Source organism: Cimex lectularius, unplaced genomic scaffold (genome assembly GCF_000648675.2).
Source record: "Cimex lectularius strain Harlan isolate CLEC.00 unplaced genomic scaffold, Clec_2.1 scaffold84, whole genome shotgun sequence".
NCBI classification, from domain to species: Eukaryota; Metazoa; Arthropoda; class Insecta; order Hemiptera; family Cimicidae; genus Cimex; species Cimex lectularius.
This window is the reverse complement of record NW_019392631.1, coordinates 1,331,004-1,349,670: the sequence shown is the minus strand read 5'-3', so window position 1 is coordinate 1,349,670 and position 18,667 is coordinate 1,331,004. Positions and strand designations below refer to the sequence as shown.

The 18,667-nt window shown below is 32.6% G+C and overlaps 2 protein-coding genes across 4 annotated transcripts in view; one reads left to right on the top strand and one right to left on the bottom strand.

Moving 5' to 3' along the window:
* Positions 1-3,057: 3,057 nt before the first annotated feature.
* On the top strand, positions 3,058-10,176 carry LOC106662705 (lisH domain-containing protein ARMC9-like). Its single transcript, XM_014386942.2, has 12 exons — positions 3,058-3,248; positions 5,173-5,239; positions 5,312-5,485; positions 5,561-6,106; positions 6,167-6,371; positions 6,433-6,569; positions 7,204-7,338; positions 7,404-7,705; positions 9,205-9,412; positions 9,479-9,700; positions 9,837-9,945; positions 10,005-10,176. The coding sequence occupies exons 1-12, from the start codon at positions 3,238-3,240 to the stop codon at positions 10,097-10,099; spliced, it is 2,211 nt and encodes a 736-aa protein (XP_014242428.1). The 5' UTR covers positions 3,058-3,237; the 3' UTR covers positions 10,100-10,176.
* A 4,243-nt stretch (positions 10,177-14,419) lies between these two features.
* The window catches only part of LOC106662876 (monocarboxylate transporter 14), a 39,986-nt gene continuing 35,738 nt past the window's right edge, over positions 14,420-18,667 (bottom strand). The window contains exons 2-5 of one of the 3 annotated variants that reach the window (XM_014387309.2): positions 16,284-16,484; positions 16,086-16,212; positions 15,851-16,030; positions 14,420-15,791 (exon numbers count right to left, since the gene is read on the bottom strand). In XM_014387309.2, coding sequence (XP_014242795.1) covers positions 14,555-15,791; positions 15,851-16,030; positions 16,086-16,212; positions 16,284-16,484 — 1,745 coding nt within the window. In that variant the 3' untranslated portion in view covers positions 14,420-14,554. Of the gene's footprint in view, positions 15,792-15,850; positions 16,031-16,085; positions 16,213-16,279; positions 16,485-18,667 lie in introns of those variants that run through there. The other 2 variants (XM_024229479.1, XM_024229489.1) reach the window with 2 other exon arrangements.

Genomic DNA, 18,667 nt, shown 5'->3' with positions numbered 1-18,667 from the left:
GAAAATTCTGCTCTTAATTTGCCTCATTGTTTTTATCAATAAATATTTGTTTATGCTATGTTTTAATTTGGGAATATCGATTAAACGTAAACACACTTAATCCTTAATCCAAAACAAGGATAAAGGATTTTTCAATGTTTAATTTTTAAGGAATTGAAAATGTTTATTCAGTCTCATTTGAATTCTAAAGCAATAAACTGCTTAGTTTTCATCTTTGTTTTCTTAATTTCAATTTTTAAACTTAAAAATTCCACTTAGTGCTGAGGATGTTGCACGTGGTGTGGCTCTTGTTGATGGTGGACATTCCATCAGGTATGCGGCTATTGCCGTCGGAGTTCCACAGAGTGACGGTTTTTTTGACTTTGAGAATTTTACGAAACTGGCCCCTTACTGTTGTTCAAGCAATTCATCAGCTCCAGGAAGTTTGAAGTGTCAAAATTTTTGAACGCACTGCTCGAAGAAGATTAAATCAGTATGGATTGATGGTCTTTTTGCCCCATAAGAGGACCAGAATTGACCAGAACACAGAGAGTTACAAGGCTCGCATTTGCTCAAGAACACAGCCGTTGGTCTTTGGACGATTGGTCTGCTGTACTTTTTACAGATGAGTGTAGATTTGCTTTACGATCTCCAGATGGGCGTGAAAGAGAGTGGAGAAGGCAAAATGAAAGGTATGAAGCCTGTAATTTTTCCCAGAGCCAAACTTTTCAACGTAGCTCAGTGATGGTGTGGGCGGGAATTTCAATGAAGAGTCGCAGAGTTGGTTGTTGTTGGTGGAGGGTCTTTGACGGCCACTCGCTATGTGGATGAAATTTTGGAACATCATGCGTTGCCTATCCTCGATGAAATCAGCGACAATCCTATTCTAATACAAGATAATCCCCATCCACATGTTGCTCATATAGTACAAACGTACTTTCAACAGCATGATATCAAGGTCTTAACCTGGCCAGCCTGTTTTCCAGACTTGAACCCCATCGAGCATTTATGGAATCACCTTAAAAGACGAATAACAGCACGTCCAACACTTCCTGATACACGCCACGATCTTGAAAGGACACTTCGTGAAGAATGAAGAAACCTCCACCAAAGAGACATTTCCAGACTGGTAGAAAGTATGCCGACGCATCTTCGAGATGCAACTTGTTTTTTTTTACTTTGTTAGACACAGACTCAATTATTAAACATTAAAAAATGTGAAACTTTGATAATATATACAAATATATACAAATCAAGTTATATTACAAGTGGGCAGAATTTTTTGCCAGTCAGTGTATAATCAGAGTGTGAGATGTCTCAGAGATATGTGGAGAATATATTGCGACTAATGCCCCTCCACCACATGATAATGAAGTCAGTACAAAAACTATCCTCAGCATCATCAAAGAGGAACCTCCAACACGACTAAAACTAAAACGAATAGCAACAGCCTAATGAAGGATACTCATGGCCCCCAGGGATGAAAAGAACAGGGTGTTTGAATGTAAAAAAATTTTCTGGACAGACCTAAAGACCAAAAAAGAATGGATAAAAGGGAAGACCCCCTTTGTTGAAAACAGCACCATCTCCTAGTTCACTAATGGATCTAGAACGCAAGAAGGTATCGGGCAGGAGTGTTTGTTCCTAGAACCAAATGTTCAGAACCCATGGGAAATTACACCAGTATTCCTAGATGAAGTCATGCAATTATAAGATGTATTCGGTTCAACCTGAATAAAGGGTACAAAAACAAGAACATAGTTATCGTTAGGCAGCCATCAGAGCACTAGGCTCAATCATCATTAGCATTAGAATTGCGAAACAATATTAAAAAAATTAGGTATGCAAAATAAAAATTACCTCTGATGAGTCCCAGGACATGTAGCAGTAGAGGGAAACAAGAGAGCAGATACCTTAAAGTGGCTGCTGATAGATTTCGAGCACTTCTACGTCATAGGGATTCATATTATCAAAGAGTATCTTAAACAAGAAGACAGGACCAAAGAGGAAACTCATTCAGTCAATGGGCACAAACAATCTAAGGAACCTTTTGGTGAGTTCCAGAAGGAATGAAGCAAAATAATCCATCAAAGGAAGCTGGGGGAATAAACTTTGAATTCTAACAGGACACTGTGGACTAAAAGGGCATTTAAAGAGATTGGTATAATACAACATGTGCAGATTATACAAAGAAGCAGAGGAGACACCAATACAGCTACTAAAAAACTGTCGAGATACAATAGCTCACAGGAGGAAGTGCTTTGGGATTACAACATAACCACAGAAAAAATTCAACCACTGAAACCAGGCCTTCTAATCAAATTTCTTGATGAACTAGGAACGGGGGATGCAATAGCTCATTAAGGGGGCAGACTATTACACACTCCGAATACTACATCAACATTTACAATAAATCAACATTTAATCAATTTTACCTAAGCTGAAGAATTCATAAAAAATATAAAAAAGAAAAAAAAATCAATAGAACAAGAAACATTTTTTGCCTTATGATCTATGCATATTAACCCTGGTGACGAATTCTTGTATGTAGGTTCATATTTGGGGGGGGTGTCGTAAAAAAAGGGCCAGAGGCAACGGTGTGAATCGAACCCACGATCGCGGCGTCTATGAGCCGAGAGTATCTCACGCTAACCACTCGGCTACTGCGGTCCCCTAACAAGGAACATTAAAAAAATAAATAAATAGCAAGCATAGAAAGCACAAAATGTTTTGAAACAGCCAAACTACATGTTCATTTCCCCAAATATCCCAAGAGGAAATTCAACCGCTTAGTTTTGTGCCAAATTGATTTTTTTCTTTTAACAACTTTACTTCTTAAATCTAATTAAGATTAAGATTAACACTTTTAAAACATTACACTTTTCAATAGTAAAGGAAAGGTTTTTAACTAGCATACATATACGATTGCTTAAATATATATTTAATTTTAAAAGTATGCAATAAAAAAATTAGTGTGATAATCATATATTATTAAACATGGAAATTAAATTAGATATACATAGCAAATAAACATAAATCTATGGATTGATGATTGTTGGTAATATATCGTGGTTGGTAACTCATGGCAACTGAAAAGGTCAGGGGCAATTGAGGGTGAGTTCAATGGGAATATTTTTATAATATGGTTGTGGATTTGGATTTACATCAGAAAATGGCTAGCTGATCCCGGGATTTTTGTTGTTGACATGTCGTCAAAACATTTTCCAATGTTAAGAAATCTTATTTACATATTTCAAAATGACTTCTAGGTATAGCTGTCGTATAATAAATTGCACTTTTATTTGTATTTATTTTTACTTTTTTCAAGAGTTATACACCTGATGCATGTGTTCACTTTTATGGCTTACTCTTATGTAATATTTAAATAATGATAAACTAAAAATAAACTCATAAAAAGAATAATTAATTGACATTATTATTAATACTGAATTGTAATACACATATAAATTCATATTTAGTTTTTAAGCATTTGCAAGCTATGTACCACTTATTATACTGCTTATGTGAATACCAGCTGAAAGAATTTAGTATAAACTTTTAATGGTTAACCAAACTAAATATTTTTATGTGATTGCATTTTCATTTGCATTTATGAAAAATGTATAATATCGCCAATAGGCGACTGCAGTGGCCAAGTTGATAGGGTGTCATAAAGCTCATAAAAAAGAAACAATAACGTTGAATTTTTCTTTATGCTTTTTGATTATGTTAAAGTAGTATACAATTCTTTAAAATTGTTTCTAGTGTTATTACAGTACTACGGTGATTTAAGAAAATATTTTTACTGCTTGTATGTATTATATACAGGGGTACTACTTAAATCACCCTCTTTTCCAGTGAATCACACCTCAAAAAGTTCATATGCCATATTTCTATTCTTAACCCTTTCGCAGATATTCAACATTTTATGTTGGTTTTTTAATCCATCAATGATTTATGTCATAAATGTACTTTCAGCTCTTGAAATATTCATTTTTGGGTAAATAAAAAAAAATTGAAAAGAGGATTAAATTTCCCTTAAGGAGGCACCCTCTTTAGAGGCAATCTAGGATTTTTCAATTCGATTTTTGTTAAAAAAAACAAACACCTAAACTTTAAAAACACAGTCAAAAGAAACAGGCCTAATAAAAAAGTGAAATTCAACAAAATTTGCTTATTCACTATGTTTCTTTTTATGTGTTTGATTTTTAAGAAAATTTTTTTGTGATTTTTTTTATCAGGTTTTATAACTTCTGTATTGTTCTTTTTTTGTGTTTAGTGTAGTTATTTTGCCCAATTTTGTCTGCTTTGGTTGTTTGTGATGTTGATTGTGGCTTTTTTACGTCTTTTGTTCCATTTTTCTTTCTTTTTGTGATTTTTTTAAGTAAGTGTGATTTAATTAAGTAAAAGTTAAGAAATTAATTTTGCACAGAACAAAAAGTTTAATTACTACATTAACTCCACTCCATCTTTTTCACACGAACACCACTTTTTTCCAATTTTGCATAAAATTTTTGCATTTTGATTCTACGTAATTAAAGATGAGGGTATACTATTAATAGTGTAATAGTAATAATTTTTTTGCTTTACTTATTTTCTTTGATGTTGCTTCGAAATTCATTTTTAACACACTTTTTTGTAATAATCAGTCGTAATAATATAAAATCAATCCAAGGAGTATTGTCATACTTTTGCTGTATTAACACTTTTGAAAAAAATAAAACCTTAATGTTATTATTAATAGTCCTGCTGGAGTGTATGTTATGTTCCTAGAAATAGTGAAATAATTTGCCTGGTGTTTCAATATCAGGCATCATCAATACAGATATATCACTGCTACAATTCTTATCTATTTGTTATTTAATGAATTTTTATATTATGATTAAAATGTAGTTAACAAATCTAGTATTTTATATTATATTTAATTTATATGCTAATTGTAAAAATTCTCAAAATCAGGGTTCTGAATTCCAAAGTGTTTTAATTTTACTGACCTAGCCTTACAAAATAGTTCAAATACATTGGTAATTTCTTTTAATTAGCATGTTTTGCTATCAGCTATCTAAACAAATATATTTCTACTCTCTATAAAAAATAGTCCTTGGTCAAAACATCCCCTTCTAGCAAGGACCAAAATCTATGCTCAATTTAATCATCTTACATAATTTTTAATATGATCTTTATGTATTTTAGAAACCAGATTGATGAATTGGATAAGAACTCAAAGGCTGAAGAATATTCCATGCAGTTAATAGTCGAGGTTTGTACGATATCTCAAATTTAAGGATCAAATTGTTTTTTTGTTTTGTTTTTTTAATTGTTCTTTGTTCAGTTCTTAGTTGCACAAGGCTTAAATCGCACAGTGGAGATACTGAAAGATGAAATTTCATCTCTTGGAATAAAAGCTGTTAATCAAATTTCAACTAAAAAAGAAAGAATACTGAAAAATGATGTGGTCATTCTGCTCAACCTTATAGAATCTTCTGACCACAAAAAGTTTTTTACAGTCAGTAATACATTAATACTTAATAAAAATAACTTACATCAACTGTTTAACAGTTATTCTCTATTTTATGTGTAGAGCTGGGAATCATTGATACCACAAAGTATAAAAGAATTGCCGGAATGCAAAAAACTAAGAGTTTATCTGCATGCTTATTATGCAACACTTCCTTTCCGAGACAATTTTCAACCGTTTGGACAAAATTCAGCTATTCTTAAGGAAAAAAATGATGAAGAAACTACTGCTGGAACCAGTGAGCTAATCAAAAATGATTCGCACTTGAAACAAATCACTAATCTAAATGGAACATTTGTTGTCGAAAAACCTTACCAAGATAAAGTTCCTATTATTGATGAAATTGATTTAATTCCTTCAAATGATGATGATGATGATGCAAAATGTGAAACAGATAGTCTTGAGGATGAATCTGAATACAGCAAACACAAGAGACATTATGCCAATTTGTCAGAAGATGGGCATCCGAGTTCCGCTATGAATATGTTTAAAACATTTCTTTTAGAACACGGCGCTGAATTTTCCGAAGAGCCAGAATTCCTACCTTACTTTGCTCTTCCATTTGTCGAAAATCCAAAAACTCATCCTACTTTTGTAACAATTTTTCAGGTTTAAACAATAATTTTAAGATAAATTTTAACAAATGTATCTCTAATATTATTATTTCAGGATGATTGGGTGGCAAATTTAAAATCAAAACTAAACCAATTTCTAATCAAATATTCCTGTGGTGATTCTGTCATTCCAGAAATTGTCAAAATCTGCAAGCAAAACATGATAAAAGAAAATGAGGAGAATATAGACGTTTCAAACTCATATAAAGATATAAAAAGGAAAATGCACAAGTTGAAAAGAGATCATCAAAAACTAGTAGGTCTGTACTTAATCCTTGGTACAGATTTTTCAGCTTACAGTAGAATTAACAAACTTTACAGGTGTAGCTTCAGAGTTGGCTTCAGCATTAGAAAAATCAGTTCAGGGGGAAGGAGTGGAATTGAAATCTATACTTTTCAATTGCATTTCAATATTTCCCGACCTTTTTCCAATGCATGTGTCAGAAGAACACCAAACTGTAAGATTTCAAACATTTATTTTATTTTATTTTTAAATGTCAGAATCAACCATTTTATTTCGCTCAGCTAAATGAGGTACAATTTAATTATTGAGATTACTTCAATGTAATTGGGTACAGCTTGATGTATACCAATAAAATAATGAGTGGGAGTATCTTGGCTCCATACAGTGAGCTAGTAGGTACATAGGAAATTTATACTCAGGTATTGAAGCAAGTTTCTGGCACTCCTAAGAAGGGGAAAAATATTTATTTCAAAAATCGTATATCAACAATTGAAGTTAATGTTAGCTAATACGGTTAATTTGAAGAGCTCATTAAAAATCATGTTTTAATTATCGTCAATATTGAGGAAAATCATCATCGATCATCATTAATATTATTAATATAATAACGATAATTTCAACACTGGTTATAAATTTCTATTTGGATAATTAACATTTTTTGATGGGATTAACGATTTAAAAGATTATATTTTGCACTGATTTCTGTTCAAAAAATGAATTGTTATACTTTTTATTTGCAATAAGTTTCAATTAAAATACAATATTTAGTTTGTATGATGTTAATCCATTTAAATTTCAGTCATTGATGTGGTTTAAAAGAAAATTAAATGATAATAATTTTTTTCAAGTGGGATCAAACAGGAAGGGATTTCTTGCTAAAAAAACAAATTCTTCATTCTGATTTGGATGCGCATAAAATTAAAAATGACTTGTACAACGGAAGTGTTAAAACTCAGCTTCTACTCTTGCAAGCTTTGAGATGGGTCAGTGGCAGGTTTAAATATTCATCAAGTATCGAATAAACATTAAAACTTTTTTGTCATGCTAGCACATAACGCAGAGTGAGACAGAAGAAAGGGAACAATATGTCGTTTGGCTAGCTCGTCACGACGTGCTCAACTTAAGGAGCAAGAGTATTTCTGATTTTTTTTCTCCATCAACAAATCTCCATCCACTCCAGCAGTCAGTCGTCCGACTTCTCAATGCAATAGCATCGTTAAACTGTGGAAGAGATTATATCGGATCCTCGACTAAAACCGTTGACCTACTCTTGGAAGCAATGAAGTCTAAAAACCTCGACCAAACTTCAGAAAATATGATTGTTGCTACAATTCAAAAACTAAGTTTAAGGTAAAAATAATACTGAACCAAACTAGTCTATATCTGTCTAGATCTTACGTCATTTATGAAATATTGCTTCTTTCCAAAATGAACTTATTTCTTTAACTGTTTTTTTATTAATGTCGTAATTTTTTATATATTTTGTACTCAATAAAATAAATTGTTAAATAAAAAATGCATAAGGTCTACATATTATACAAATACATTTTCAGTGTCTTTGAGCTTATTCATTAATATTTTTCTTAAATAACTGGTAATGATTAAAATTTCAGTGGCTTTTTAAACAGTTTTTCAAATATTTAATTTGTTTAGTTTTCCTATGCAAAATTATGTCATGACTGCAAACGTAAAATAAAATTCTTCTTTAAACAAAATTTTATTATATTCAAACAATTAAAGATAAATGTGTAAAAAAGTAATTATGTTGTTTATATTTTGTTTAAAAATTTAAAAGAAAGTGTTTGATCGGAAAAAAAAATCAATTTTTTGTCTTTTGTTTTCAACTTTTCGTTCTTCGGTTTAAAAAAAAATTTGCTTCATTTGCTACATTTTGTTTGCATTAGTCCTCCATTTAGAATTGTAAAAATTACCCCCTCCCTTTTTTTTACAAAGTTCAGCCTTGTTGACGCAAATTATTTTATTTTACAATCTCATTTTTAACCGAGACTCCAAGCTTTGTTGAACGTGTGAAACAGCTGTGAAAGAGCTATGTAAGATGTTTTTATCTTTAAAATTCATTTCATTTCAGGCAAGAAGGCCCTTTTTTTATTTTTCAATTTCTGTCCCAACAGAAGAAAATACACTTTTTGGGGAACTCTGATCTAGTACAAAAGTCTTGTTTAATAATATTTGTATAATAATAACAAAATAACATAAATTAATTTTATTTGTATAATTAATTAATTTTTTTAGTTGAGATAAAAAAGTCAATGGCACGAACGGGATTCGAACCCATGATCTTTGGCTAGATACGCTGCTGCTCTACCACTTGAGCTATCGTGACCTCGATCACTCGGACACTAACTTCCCATCTCAACCCCACCTTTTGAATTTTCCCTCCTTTTTGCCATTTTTCAAATGTCATGTAATCTATTTGATAATTTTAATCTAATTGATAAAATTCAAAAGGTGGGGTTGAGATGGGAAGTTGGTGTCCAAGTGGATCGAGGTCACGATAGCTCAAGTGGTAGAGCAGCGGCGTATCTAGCCGAAGATCGTGGGTTCAAATCCCACTCGTGCCATTGACTTTTTATCTCAACTAAAAACCTTAATTAATTGTAAGGTATTAATTGGTCAAGTGGACCACAAAACTAGTGAATTTATTTGTATAATAATAACAACAAGTGACTGTGTGAAACAAACATTGAAAAATAATTTTTATAAATTATGTTCATAATTATCAGTACCATATAATAATTTCAACAAACATTAATTATCCATTCAATGATATTTTATTGCTAGGTCGTTATTGTATCATTCAAATATTCAAATTTTATTTTATTTTACAGAAAACCACTCTGCGAAAGAATGATTGACCAAGGGATGATTGATCATTTGTTGAATAAGTTGAGAATGAATAGTTTTAACAAATATACACTTCAATATTCGACATCAATGCTCATGAATCTCGCTTTAAATGCTCCTTTGTCCTATTGGGATAGGCATGCAAACATTTCTTCCTATATGGTGGATTTGTTGTTAAATTCTGACAACGAGGTAAAAACCAATTAATTGAGTAGTCATGTTTAAAGAACAAAGTTTTCCATTGATATTTTTTGACAGGTGAGTGAGTTCATAACTGTGACGCTCTGCTGTGCTCTTAGAAACGAAGAGGTGAACAAACAGTGTGCAAGAGAAGGTTTGGGAATAAAAATTGGCCAATTTTATAGTAAGAACAAACACAACCCGACGCTAGGCCGACAGTTGGACACTTTGTTAAAACTGCACAGAAGAGAAATTTCTCCATTTTCTCTGCACCTGGGCCAAAACTGTGAGGATGAACTGGTATGCTGATTATTTCATTTTAGTTCAATGCAGTAATATATATGAAACAATTTAATTACTTTCATTTGTATTATTGATTGAAAATTCTATGAAAGTACATACACTTTTCTTATTATTTATTATAAATATTGTTAAGGAGGACCCAGGAGAGTTGGATGCTGAAATAGATGAAAACGATATGGTAAAAGGAACAATTTGCGGAGATGAGTTTCTTGAGCAGTACTGTCTGATTTTTCCAAAACAAGGTTGCAAAGCAACATTTTTTTTTAAATTTACAAATCTATAAATTTGGTAAATTTTTTAGGTGTGGTCGGAAGAAGTAATGACAGGTTTTCTAACGTTCCTGTTCAAACTAACACGCCTGCTGCAAGGTTACCACGCTGGGCAACTGGAAAATAACGCCTTAGTTTTTTTTTTTGTTTTTTTTTTGCTTGGATCAAACTTTTTTTTCACATTTGTCTAAATTCATTGGAGGAAAAAAGTTTAACAATTAAATGTACAATTAAAATAATATAAATTTATTACAATTGATTTGATTGATTTATATAAGCTCACATCTGCACATGCATGTACATACATACAAGAGTGTACAGGGTTGAGCCTGTCACTTCTCGCAATCCCAGATTTTGTAATTTACAAAAAATTATTGCCAGGCTTCAAGAATCACCCAGCCTGGTGTTGGCAGTCCGGGGTCAGACCTCGGTCTTATCCATCCAGCCGCCGAGGCTGGGCTCTGGGTGCTGTCATCAGCTAGGACATTTCAGCCCCAAACGCAATCATTTCCTAAATCTAAGCCCAGTCACACACACTCATTCTTAAATACATTCTTTCCTATTTACATACCATTCACCCAGTTAAGTTGGTGAAGTTCTCAATATTCCCCCATCAGACTTTCCACCTATTATATAACTAACCTAACTGAGTGACAACGGTGTACACAATATTCACACTATACATTCAAGTTTATAAATTCATTCACTTTTAACACCCACTACGGTACATAAAATTAAGTACTATATACAATAAAACAATCCCATTTCTTTCCAGAATTAGAACAGGTGTCCCAAAACATGTTCTCTACATCAGTGGTTCCCAAAATTTTTTTGACCCATGGACCCTTTTTGTAGTCAAAAATTGCCCACGGACCCCCAAGTGAAAAAGCGACATTCATAAATGCATAGTATAAAAATTACAAATTAAAAAAAAATGTTGAAGAAGTATTAATTGAAATTATAAATTATAAATATATATAAATTATAATATTAATTACTTTTGTTTAAAATAAAATATAAAAAAATTAATGACTTGGATGAACGTGATGAGACGTTATAAGTGTATACATGTCCGGCTCAATGTTTGTGAGTAGCAACAGCAAATCCCCACGATCACTAATTGCTAGTTGGTTTCTTTTTGTTTGTGATGAGGTTCATAACGGCACTGAATCCACGTTCTACCAAATAGGAAGATGGGAAAACAGTCAACAACTTCTGTACAATAACCAAAAATTCAGGATATTAAAAACTTAAAATTGGGATCTGTTTTTGTAACCAGAATTTGTGGTATCCTTGTTCAAACATTGGTTTAAGTTCCTCATTTGTGGATATTTCAATAAGCTTCTCCTGTATTAGTATGGATTCATCTGTGTTTGGGATCTGAGTTTGTCCACGCACAAAAGGGTTCAACACCCAGTCGGGAATATCAAAGTGAAGAATGTCTTCAAATCTTTGGTTCAGGTATGAAGAGCCGTTAAGTGTTCACAGTAAGCAAGCAAATCTTCATCTCTAATTTACAATTTCGAAAGATTTGGAAACTTAGAACATTCTCCTCTTCTCAAGTTTTGTAAGAAAAAGTTTTGCAACAAACGCAGATATTACGCTTTTAGTTTTGATTAAATTTAATTGGTCACCTTCTAGTTTCAAATTAGTTTTGTTAAATTTGGCAAATAAATCAGACATATGTCATTTTTTGAGTTAATTAAATTGTCGCAAATCATTGTCTTTGCTTTCCAGGAATTCCAACACTGAATCAAAAAGCGCATAAAATTGATTTAAACATACACTTTTAAATAACCAATGTACATCTGTTTTATATTATTATTTATATTATATTATTTTATATTAAACCTTGCGCGGACCCCCTGATGTTGTTCAGAGACCCCCAAATCAATTTTAATTTTCCACGGGCTCCCTGAATGATACTGGGGACCCCTGGGCGTCCGTAAGGACTATTTTGGGAACCACTGCTCTATATGAAGCCAAGGAATCGCACCTTTCAACTAGGTGGAATCCATTAAGCAACTTTTCTCTACCTACCACATCTACCAGACAGAAAAGTGGGCTTTGGCCCAAAAGTGCGTGTCAACCACGTATGGCTCATTAATTGGATGAGGATGATCCTTCTATGAATCAACTCTGAGGCCCACTCATTAACAGTGCTCTCAATATGTGAGAGCTTTTCTGCTGATCTGTTGCTCTGCACTGATGCTGCCACCTTCTTTTAATAATGTTTTTTAATATATTTTTAGCGACATATCATAGTGGTCAATTGCAGAACATATTCACAGGTTCCAGGAAGATTTTCTTTAATTTGTCTGAATGAAGATAGATGCTTTTATATACTGATTGACAGGAGTGTTTTGTTTTGTTGGAATTCTGTGATATTGGACTTCCAATGATATTTAACTACGTCTAAAATTAATTACTGAATTGCCTACTATTTAAATTATTTGTTAATTTACTTGCATAGTTAAAATCTATGTTGTATATAACTCATTCAATTCAATAGTTTTCGTGGCCCGCTTGACCAATTAATATCTTTCAATTAATTAAGGTTTTTAGTTGAGATAAAAAAGTCAATGTCACGAGCGGGATTCGAACCCACGACCTTCGGCTAGATACGCCGCTGCTCTACCACTTGAGCTATCGTGACTTCAATCCACTCATTGTATATAACTTACTTATTAAGAAAACAATATATGAATTTAGCTATGAAAGTTTTCATTGTAAAAAAGTAACTGTCACTCTTAAAAATATAAACTACAATATAATGTAAATTAATTATCAGTGAAAATATCAGGTATTAATTGCAGTAAATATGTATATGCCTTAGTCTTATTTAGGGAATGGGCAACAAATAAACATCCTTCCTCCAGGGTAAAAGAGGAAGAAAAAAAAATGTTGTCCAACTCTGGAGGTCGAGATATCCCAGCCTTAACTGCCTTGTCTATCTTTTCATTACCCTCCAGACCTGTCTGAGTACCCAGACAACCACTTTTTGCTGAAATGCTCCATATCAAGATATCTCTCCAACAAGAGCACAATGAGGTTGACTGAACATGTCGCTGAGCACAAAGTGCGTGACTAACTTCAAAGAGTGCTATGAGGATGCAAGCAAAAGTTGCCCCCCAAGACGGCCGGCACCCTGCTCAGTGCCAGAACTAGTTCATGACAGTGCCACCTGGTACTAACAGATTATGGTAATAACAGATAGCGACAATGCAACAGTCATTCCTGTTATTGAGGTTTCCAGCACTAATGTCACATACAGCAGTAACTAAGCTGAGGAAGTCAGAGCAGACCAGGTAAGCAGAGCCACCATCATTGTGAATCTGCCAAATTGCATACAATTCCACCATATAAACGTTACAGTGCAGGAGGAGAAGTGGATGCACAACACTCCATTAGTCTGTGAAGACGAGGTGAAAACTGTATTCCTCGTTCCAATTTCCAAGAACTTACTTCAGTAAAGGCAGAGTAAACAACTTGGCTAACAAAGAAAGGTTGTCTCTGATGAGTGCAAACATGAAATAATATATTAGGCAACCTACTGAATTTTATGGCTCCAGAGCTGTTTAAATTATTAAATGAAAAAGTTATAACCCAATGATGATATTCTGTATAAAATTCTATACTGCACTTGTTGCACATGGCAAGAAACTAAGTCATCCAAAGTATAGATGTATGTGAAGAAGAGCATAACCTTTTTGAGAAAATATTTGAAAATTAAACAATTAATATAACTTAAACAAGTAATGAGGTACATCTTAAAAAGCATTACTGTTTTCTTTCAAAGTTTAAATTAAATAATAATTATTTTGTTGATACACCACATCAATTAATTTATTAATATGTTCTAAGTTTAAGTTAAGTTTCACAATATTCAATTTGTAAGACATTTGAACAAAATGGAATAACTACGTATATAGAACTTATTTAAAAGATACATAGAAAAGGGCAGTGCACAAAAACCTTTGAAGTGCTTAATAAAATAACCCAGAACTTTTCAATTTTATAATAAATATTAATATATAACAGAATTTATACATACACATACTTTTAAATATTTAATACTTGAATTTTGTAACATCTTGTAAATTCACACATATTCTAAACTTTTATAAAAATATAAAGGCCACACAAAGATATGTTTTTTTTTTTTTTAAATACAAATAACGAGCAATGGATAGAACAATTGTTCTAAACTTATGTTCTAAATAACTACAAAAGAATTTTACAAGTCATGCCTAAGTTTGAGCAATAATTTTATTATTTTTATGTAAGGCTAATTTTATTAAAAACAAAAAATAACAAATATTTAGAAGTTTAAAAATTACTTGAATTACAAAAATATGTACAACAAATAAATACTATTTACACTGTAGTAATAATTTTTTTTAATTAATACAATTTATATGAATATTACTCCTAAATAATTTATAACAATAAATGATTTAAATACTGGTATGATTATTTACAAGTAAAATAAATCAATAATAAAAACAAAACGAGGAACAAAAAATAGATTTGCCCGTTATTTGTTTCAGCACCTTTTTAACCATTCATTTTCTTCTTTATCTTATTTTTGTTTAATAAAAGGAACAAGACCCCACACAGCTGCACCAATTATTAGCGTGACTCCTAGTCCACTGATTATAGGAGCATATGCGTTTAACTGTTGAAAAAGTACTCCACAAATCGGTGGCCCGATTAATTGCAAGATGCCATTCACAAACAATGAAGTACCATAACTTGAGGCTAACATTTCTTCCCCAAGCATATCAACCATTATTACTGTTGTTATTCCAACATAAGTCCCTGAAGCCAGACCAAACATGGCACAAAGAATACCGACGTTTGTGTATGACATTGCTAATGGAAGAGTAACCAAGGCAATACCGGACATCAAGTATCCACCGACAAAATATATCCGTTTGTCTACTTTTAATATGTCTGACAATGCAGCACCGCCAATTCTCCCGACTAAGTCTGTAGACGCAATAATAGATAGCAAGTAGGAAGCCTTAGATTTGTCAAACCCCATTGAAATTGCATAAGTTGGAACCAAAATAGTAAAATTTACATATCCAATTGCATTAGTAGCATTAGAGATAAGAATAATTATAAACATTGGATTGGATAAAAGAGTTTTTATAACAGAGGGTTTTTCTTCTGTTATTTCTTTTTTAGTTTTTTCAGGGCTCTTTGTACAGCAACTAAACCAAGAAGTCTGTTTTGTCTTTTTCATGTTTAAATTTGAAGAATACTCTGGATGTAGACCAACAAGGGTGCTCCCGTGAAAAGCCGTGCTGACATATCTGAATGATGAACCTGACATGTTGGATGCGACACTGTAGTTTCTTGACATTTGGCCTGTACTGCCAACCGACATAGGAGTGGCATAAGTGCTAATCTTCCTATTTATTTGTCCCGAACTTCCTATGTTATACATTCTTCCAGCATATGAGCTTGAGCTGACCTTTCTAACGGAAGGCACTGAATCCAAATTGACCAAAGACTTTTTGAAACCTGTGCCTGAACTCAGTTTCCTGTGTTCACTCGCAGTTAACAAAGGTTGCTCCGATTCTTGATCCACTTTACTATTACTTTTCATCATAATGACTGTGTCACCATTCCTTTCCGGGCTGGTTGGTGAAACATCCACAACTGATTTTTCATCGGCTCCATTTAATTTTGATTCGATTGCAGGGTCCTTCCTCACCCGGACTCTTTTCATGTGCTGAGACACTGGATGGTAAACAAGAGCACCGACTATCACGTTGAATGTCAATCCACCCATAATGAGTACTGAACCTCTGTTGAAAATGAAAATAAACCTCAGCTTTTTAAATATGTGCTAATGTAAGATACTAACCTGTAACCGTATTTTTCTAATAGAAATCGAATAAATGGAGGGAATATGATTGATCCGATGGCACTCCCTGATATTGCTAGTCCGTTGGCAAATCCTCGATACTTCACAAAATAATTTGTGACAAGGTATATTCCTGGAGGAAAAGAAAGACCAGCTCCAAATCCCACCATTACTCCAAAGCTTTACAAAAAAAATGTAAATAAATAATTTCTACATGATTATGTACAAAATTTACCTAAAATATAAATAAATAATCGACGTTGCGAAACAACTAAGTATCATGCCAAATGCGGCAAAGAGACCACCAGCAATTGTGACGGTCCTGTATGATGTTTTTATAGATAAGTATGTTGTCAGAGGTCCTTAAAAAGTAAATTTATTAACTTCTTATTTGACGTTAAATATACAAAAAATGTCAGAGACACTTACTCACCAGTTGAGCAATAAAGGAAGTAGCACAATGCAGGTATCCATGATGCGATTACAGGTGTGGTTTCAAACACTTCAATAAATTCGACAAAGAGAACGCCAAATGATTTTATTGTACCAGGAATAAGCATGTTTATAAGTAAAGTTCCTCCCAATATCAGCCAGCCCCATCCACCATCGGGTGGCACAAGCTCCCACTCCTCATCTGAAACATTAACGTTCAAATTATGCATGTAATTAAAATGTGTTCTTCAGTACACCCAAAGTTATAAAAAATAATTTCTTAAATTTTTTTAGATTACAAAACATTTAGAAAAAAAATTTCAAAAAATAACATTATACCAATGTATTTTTATTCGCGTCTGATTAAATCAATTAACAATTGAGGAAACGTTGCAATCCACTAAAGTGCTTCAAATTCATGACCATTATTAATAACAAGTAATCAACTGGTAATTATGAACTCCCGTGAAGTTAAAAATATAATGATTAATTATAGAAATGATGAATGATGGAGTAAGTGCGGTGTTCAATATTTTTTAAAAAGATAGTTCCTACTCACAGTAAGTAACTGTGAGTAGCAGCCTAACTCTTACTGTCAGTAGGAACTATCTTTTTAAAAAGGATTGATTAATTATTGTCTATAAGGAGTAAGTTTACAAATTAAATGATTTCAGAGGCTTCTATTAAGCCTTAATTAATAAGCACAAACACTAATTGATTGGTTGAATTAATTATTACTAATTAAATTTCCTTCACAGCAAAATTAATTAAGTTAAATACTTGCCAGTCAAAACTGCCAATGACTGACCAAAATTACAAGTTGATTAATTGTTACAAAGAAATTGATTACTGATTTACATAAGCTCAAACCTGCAAGTGTATGTACATGCATAAACACATTTACAAAGCTGAGAGTCCACTGGCAATTCCAGATTTTATGATTTACAATCAATTACTGGCAGACACTAGGCAGAGAATCACCCAAAACCATACCAAAAATATTTCACTTTAGGAAGCCCTAATTAAATATATCGCACTTTACCCCAACATCAAAAATGGTCATCTGTAAACCCTTCCAAATATAATTTTCTGTAGGAAATCTTAATTTAATGCAGCTCTATCCAAACCTCAAAAGGGTCATCCATAAACCCTACCAAAATTTTTTTACTGTAGGAAGCCCTAATTAAATATATTGTACTTTATCGGAATGTCAAAAATACCCCAACAATCAAAAAAGGGTCATCTGTAAACCCTTCCAAATATAATTTTCTGTAGGAAACCATAATTTAATATAGCACACTCTATCCAAACCTCAAAAAGGGTCATCCATAAACCCTACCAAAAATATTTTACTATAGGAAGCCCTAATTAAATATATTGCACTTTACCCCAACGTCAAAAAAGGGTCATCTGTAAACCCTTCCAAATATAATTTTCTGTAGGAAACCTTTTTTAATATATCACACACTATCCAAACCTCAAAAATGGTCATCCATAAACCCTACCAAAAATATTTTACTATAGGAAGCCCTAATTAAATATATTGCACTTTACCACAATGTAGAAATGGTCATCCATAATCATCCATAAACCCTACCAACATTTTTTTACTGTAGGAAGCCCTAATTAAATATATCGCACTTTACCCCAACATCAAAAAGGGTCATCCCTAAACTCTACCAAAAATATTTTACTGTAGGAAGCCCCAATTAAATGTATTGCACTTTACCGCAATATCAAAAATGGTCATCTGTAGACCCTTCCAAATATTATTTTCAGTAGGAAACCTTAATTTAAAATAGAGCACTTTATCCAAAAGTCAAAAGAGGCCATCTGTAAACCCTACCAAAACATTGTACATTGTACAAAATTGTACAACAATATATTACATATTATACAACTACTGTTGCCCAATAACACTATTATTGCTTCTAATTGCGCTAATAGCTGAACAGTATTACATTGTTATGGTAAAATGACACAATATAAGCACTGAAATGAAAAAGAAAATTCCTTTTAACGATAGAGTTATCGTCCTCGAATTCATCAACATTAAATTTCTTATCCATTTTTCCAGTACGATTATTCACTATCGACATAACGTGCATAATTTCGTCAGTTCAAATTGCAAAATCAAATCCGGATTTTATAGAAGACAATAATGTCATATGCACTTGTTAGGATTGCAAATTGTCCGTTGAATCCTGTTCATGATTGTTCCATTTAAATACAGCAGACAAGGAAAATCTGACTATAAGGAAGAGGAAAGGGAATGGCTCTCCTCTATGGCAATGCAAAGCTTGACATTTCGTCGGTAACACGGCAAAATATTGCTGAATCCTCCAATTCACCGACATGGCGTCGACAATTTAACAATAATATATT

Excerpts from the sequence above, each read along its gene's own strand:
- LOC106662705 (XM_014386942.2), top strand. Across the intron at positions 5,240-5,311 it reads CCATGCAGTTAATAGTCGAG|TTCTTAGTTGCACAAGGCTT; the intron begins GTTTGTACGATA and ends TTCTTTGTTCAG. Across the intron at positions 5,486-5,560 it reads ACCACAAAAAGTTTTTTACA|AGCTGGGAATCATTGATACC; the intron begins GTCAGTAATACA and ends TTTTATGTGTAG.